The sequence below is a fragment of the Salvelinus fontinalis genome, chromosome 35 (genome assembly GCF_029448725.1).
Source record: "Salvelinus fontinalis isolate EN_2023a chromosome 35, ASM2944872v1, whole genome shotgun sequence".
NCBI classification, from domain to species: domain Eukaryota; kingdom Metazoa; phylum Chordata; class Actinopteri; order Salmoniformes; family Salmonidae; genus Salvelinus; species Salvelinus fontinalis.
The window spans coordinates 36,631,296-36,637,295 of NC_074699.1; the positions used below are offsets into that span (position 1 = coordinate 36,631,296).

General features: G+C 46.1%; 1 protein-coding gene across 1 annotated transcript in view; it reads right to left on the reverse strand.

Moving 5' to 3' along the window:
- The window catches only part of sv2ba (synaptic vesicle glycoprotein 2Ba), a 45,704-nt gene extending 39,939 nt beyond the window's left edge, over positions 1 to 5,765 (reverse strand). Inside the window, exon 1 of the mRNA XM_055900084.1 lies at positions 4,965 to 5,765. Within this exon, the coding sequence (XP_055756059.1) occupies positions 4,965 to 5,442 (478 nt within the window). The 5' untranslated portion in view covers positions 5,443 to 5,765. The remainder of the gene's footprint in view (positions 1 to 4,964) is intronic.
- Positions 5,766 to 6,000: the final 235 nt, after the last annotated feature.

Consider the following 6,000-nt stretch of genomic DNA (forward strand, 5'->3'; position numbering starts at 1 on the left):
ACGGATGGACCGACGGACGGACGGACGGACAGTATATCATCCCCGCACCTAATCTCATTCTGTCAGTCTGTCAATCAAGCACATAGTAGAGTAATGTTGTGCTGCCAGACTTTACACAGTGGCTCAAGGCTCATAGTGGATTTCCTCTCCTCCACTAGGAGACTCACTTTGACACGTTGTCCTATTGACCTGGTCTTACTGAATTAGGAAACAGGGAAAGTCATTATTCAAGATATCCTTCCAAAAAAGACATGTGAATTCTCCCTGAACTGAATCCTGAGCTACAAAGCAATATCTATGTTGTATTTTGGGGCGGGGTTTAAGTGTGTGTGATGTCAAAGCACAGTGACATAATCTAGCAATACACAGTGACATAATCTAGCAATACACAATGACATAATCTATCAATACACAGTGACATAATCTAGCAATACACAGTGACATAATCTATCAATACACAGTGACATAATCTATCAATACACAGTGACATAATCTATCAATACACAGTGACATAATCTATCAATACACAGTGACATAATCTAGCAATACACAGTGACATAATCTATCAATACACAGTGACATAATCTAGCAATACACAATGACATAATCTAGCAATACACAGTGACATAATCTAGCAATACACAGTGACATAATCTAGCAATACACAGTGACATAATCTAGCAATACACAGTGACATAATCTAGCAATACACAGCGACATAATCTAGCAATACACAGTGACATAATCTAGCAATACACAGCGACATAATCTAGCAATACATAGTGACATAATCTAGCAATACACAGCGACATAATCTAGCAATACACAGTGACATAATCTAGCAATACACAGTGACATAATCTAGCAATACACAGCGACATAATCTAGCAATACACAGCGACATAATCTAGCAATACACAGTGACATAATCTAGCAATACACAGCGACATAGTCTAGCAATACACAGCGACATAGTCTAGCAATACACAGCGACATAGTCTAGCAATACACAGCGACATAGTCTAGCAATACACAGCGACATAATCTAGCAATACACAGCGACATAGTCTAGCAATACACAGCGACATAGTCTAGCAATACACAGCAACATAATCTAGCAATACACAGTGACATAATCTAGCAATACAGTGACATAATCTAGCAATACACAGCGACATAATCTGGGTCAAAAAACAACTTCTAAATGAAGACAGAGGGATCCATGTGGATGTTAATTAACATACTGACAACAACTTCTAAATGAAGACAGAGGGATCCATGTGGATGTTAACATACTGACAACAACTTCTAAATGAAGACAGAGGGATCCATGTGGATGTTAATTAACATACTGACAACAACTTCTAAATGAAGACAGAGGGATCCATGTGGATGTTAATTAACATACTGACAACAACTTCTAAATGAAGACAGAGGGATCCATGTGGATGTTAATTAACATATTGACAACAACTTCTAAATGAAGACAGAGGGATCCATGTGGATGTTAATTAACATATTGACAACAACTTCTAAATGAAGACAGAGGGATCCATGTGGATGTTAATTAACATAATGACAACAACTTCTAAATGAAGACAGAGGGATCCATGTGGATGTTAATTAACATATTGACAACAACTTCTAAATGAAGACAGAGGGATCCATGTGGATGTTAATTAACATACTGACAACAACTTCTAAATGAAGACAGAGGGATCCATGTGGATGTTAATTAACATACTGACAACAACTTCTAAATGAAGACAGAGGGATCCATGTGGATGTTAATTAACACACTGACAACAACTTCTAAATGAAGACAGAGGGATCCATGTGGATGTTAACACACTGACAACAACTTCTAAATGAAGACAGAGGGATCCATGTGGATGTTAACACGCTGACAACAACTTCTAAATGAAGACAGAGGGATCCATGTGGATGTTAACATACTGACAACAACTTCTAAATGAAGACAGAGGGATCCATGTGGATGTTAATTAACATACTGACAACAACTTCTAAATGAAGACAGAGGGATCCATGTGGATGTTAATTAACACACTGACAACAACTTCTAAATGAAGACAGAGGGATCCATGTGGATGTTAACACACTGACAACAACTTCTAAATGAAGACAGAGGGATCCATGTGGATGTTAACACGCTGACAACAACTTCTAAATGAAGACAGAGGGATCCATGTGGATGTTAACATACTGACAACAACTTCTAAATGAAGACAGAGGGATCCATGTGGATGTTAACACACTGACAACATGATTCCTAGATGATGCTGAGTGTTATAGAGATTAAAGCCTATGGACTCAGCAATCTCATTTATTACACCATAATATACAGTACATAGTAAAAGCCCATGTATATTATAGACTTCTCATTGTATTCCTATATCACCAGGTAGTATTCAGTACTAGGACGTTCCTCTTAAGGCCATAATGCATAATACATAATAATACATAATAATGGCAATTTTGAGGGGCAATGTTACCGAGCTATTTTACATTGGAAATGAGCGACTTTTTATTATGTGGGTAATGTTAATTGTCAGCGCTAACTAGCTGATCATTTTTTGGAATCCTCCAATCAGAGTGCAGATATTGGTCTTGATCACTTCGGACATCCAAAAATGGTTTGGAGAACATGTCGGCCATTTTGAACTGAAGTGAGAGACCATCAGTGATAGTGTATGTCAGTAGACCGTCGATGCTAGAAGCAGCTACAGTATATGTCTCATGTCTCTAGGACCTCCACTGTCCTGGGTTTATACTACAGTCCTAATTACAGTATATGTCTCATGTCTCTAGGGTCTCCACTGTCCTGGGTTTATACTACAGTCCTAATTACAGTATATGTCTCATGTCTCTAGGACCTCCACTGTCCTGGGTTTATACTACAGTCCTAATTACAGTATATGTCTCATGTCTCTAGGGTCTCCACTGTCCTGGGTTTATACTACAGTCCTAATTACAGTATATGTCTCATGTCTCTAGGGTCTCCACTGTCCTGGGTTTATACTACAGTCCTAATTACAGTGGAGTAAGCAGCTTAGACTAGCAGCATGTGTTGCTGTGGAGTGCTGTCAGTGCACCTCACTGTGGATTAGTATCCTTCGAAACGCTACCCCTCTACAAACGGTATGTCCTTGTACCAGGCCTCAGGCATCACAGTTAGCCTTCAACCAGGTCACAGCTCAGTCACAGCTGGAGGGGCTGGGGGACGGGCTGGGGGAGGGGCTGGGGGAGGGGCTGGGGGAGGGGCTGGGGGAGTGGCTGGGGGAGGGGCTGGGGGAGGGGCTGGGGGTGTGGCTGGGGGACGGGCTGGGGGAGGGGCTGAGGGAGGGGCTGGGGGAGTGGCAGGGGGTGGGGCTGGGGGAGGGGCTGGGGGAGGGGCTGGGGGAGGGACTGGGGGAGGGGCTGGAGGAGGGGCTGGGGACGGGGTGGGGGAGGGGCTGGGGGACGGGGTGGGGGAGGGGCTGGGGAGTGGGGCTGGGGGTGGGGCTGAGGGTGGGGCTGGGGGGAGGGGATGGGGGAGGGGCTGGGGGAGGGGCTGGGGGAGTGGGGCTGGGGGTGGGGCTGAGGGTGGGGCTGGGGGGAGGGGATGGGGAGGGGCGGGGGGAGTGGCTGGGGAAGGGGCTGGGGAGGGGCGGGGGGAGGGGATGGGGGAGGGGCTGGGGGAGTGGCTGGGGAAGGGGCTGGGGAGGGGCGGGGGGAGGGGCTGGGGGACTGTTCTGGTGTCAGGGTCTTCTTAACTCAGTTGATAACATAATGACGTTCTGGGTGGTTACAGCATAACTGATAACTGTAGAGGTTATAACACGTTCTGGGTGGTTACAGCATAACTGTAGAGGTTATAACACGTTCTGGGTGGTTACAGCATAACTGTAGAGGTTATAACACGTTCTGGGTGGTTACAGCATAACTGTAGAGGTTATAACACGTTCTGGGTGGTTACAGCATAACTGATAACTGTAGACGTTATAACACGTTCTGGGTGGTTACAGTATAACTGATAACTGTAGAGGTTATAACACGTTCTGGGTGGTTACAGCATAACTGATAACTGTAGAGGTTATAACACGTTCTGGGTGGTTACAGCATAACTGATAACTGTAGAGGTTATAACACGTTATGGGTGGTTACAGCATAACTGTAGAGGTTATAACACGTTCTGGGTGGTTACAGCATAACTGTAGAGGTTATAACACGTTCTGGGTGGTTACAGCATAACTGATAACTGTAGAGGTTATAACACGTTCTGGGTGGTAACAGCATATCTTGAGACGTTACATCACATTCTGGGTGGTTATAGCATAACTGATGACTGTAGAGGTTATAACACGTTCTGGGTGGTTATAGCATAACTGATGACTGTAGACTAACGTCAAGCAGACAGTGTAGAAGGGCAGTATTCAGTGTGCTCTGTTACAACAGGATGTATCTTCAGTGCTTTGGCAGGTCGGTGGCATGAGAGGGAGCTATAGCAGAAGCCCCAAGGACAAGCCACTAAACCCATCTCTGTCTCTTGATTTGAGCTCATGTAGCTGAAGATCAGGGAAAACTGAGACTGATCATTGTAGAGCCAGGTAGGTCTACTTCTCCTTTGTGCAAGCAGCCACTGTCTTCATTTTAGTCAGGCCTTAGGCATCTTCATGGGTGTCAGAGACAGAAGGACCCCATGATGTTTGACTGACAGCTACATGCCCAACACTACAGGGTAGACTCTCTGATTGGCCGAACACAGGCCTTCTTGTTAACAGAAGCCAGGTGAGCCAGGTGAGTACTTTCTATAAGGTGGAAGCAGGCAGCAGTCCGTCCAATTCAGTATATCTATTAGTATGTAGAGACGATCTTAAACAGTTTAGAAGAACCATTCTCAGAAGGAGTTCCATAACAACAGGTTTTATTGAACCGCCCCAAAATAACTTTTACCTGTGACTTACCCAGCATGCCCTTGTTGGCGTTGGATAAGCACATGTCCTTCTCGGCGCTAGGCAAAACGAAGCCCACCACAAATCCGTCCACGCCATCCGCCATCAGCGCCATGCCCAGCACGATAAACAGGGTCCACTGGAAGCGGCCGTGCCCACAGTCCTCCATGATGTTCTCGTACTGTTCTGCCAGGTCCTCCTCATCCGGCATCGCTGCTGCCAGCCTGGCCTTCTTCCTGGCCTCGGCCCTGGCCGCCCGCTGAGCCGCCTTGATCTCGTCAGGGTGGGGGATCCCCTGGTACTCTCCTTCGTACATGGCCTCTGCATCCTCGTCGTGACCCTCCGTGGCATCGCTCCTGGCATCCTCGTCTCCCCCTCCTTCCTGCTGAGGGAAGTCAGCCTGGTAGGGGTACTCCTGGCCGCCTCCCTCCCCGTAGGTGGGGATCTCAGTGCCCTGCTGGTTCACATTGTTCTGCCAATGGTCGTCCATGTTTACTGCTGGAGAGGGACTGCGTTAGCACCTCTAGAGTGGCTGTCTGCTGGAGATACTGAGGAGGCTATATTGGCATAATCCTTGGCAGGGACTCTTGTCTTGCTCTCAGTGACTTCTGGTCCTTCACTCCAGACAACTGAAACTGTCAGACTGTTATTAGTGGACTTGGTGTTAGAGGAGCTGGTGGTAGAGGAGCTGGTGGTTCCTCTACAGAATGGTCCTGATACGGTGTTAGATAAGGCCTCAGTAGCTGTGGTGGCAGGACTCTATCTCTGGTGACAAGGCTCTCTCTCCTGGTAAACACATGTGCAAGGCCTCGTGCTGGACCTGGAAGAGAGAAAACATCCTGTTTATAATTCATGACGAGGCAAACATCAAATCTCATCAATTATGCCTCAGCATGACTAGAGAAATGGAGTTGAACACTTTTCATGCACACTGTACATCATACACGAGACAGACCTGTCCAAACTGTACACGAGACAGACCTGTCCAAACTGTACATCAGACAGACCTGTCCAAACTGTACATCATACAGACCTGTCCAAACTGTAC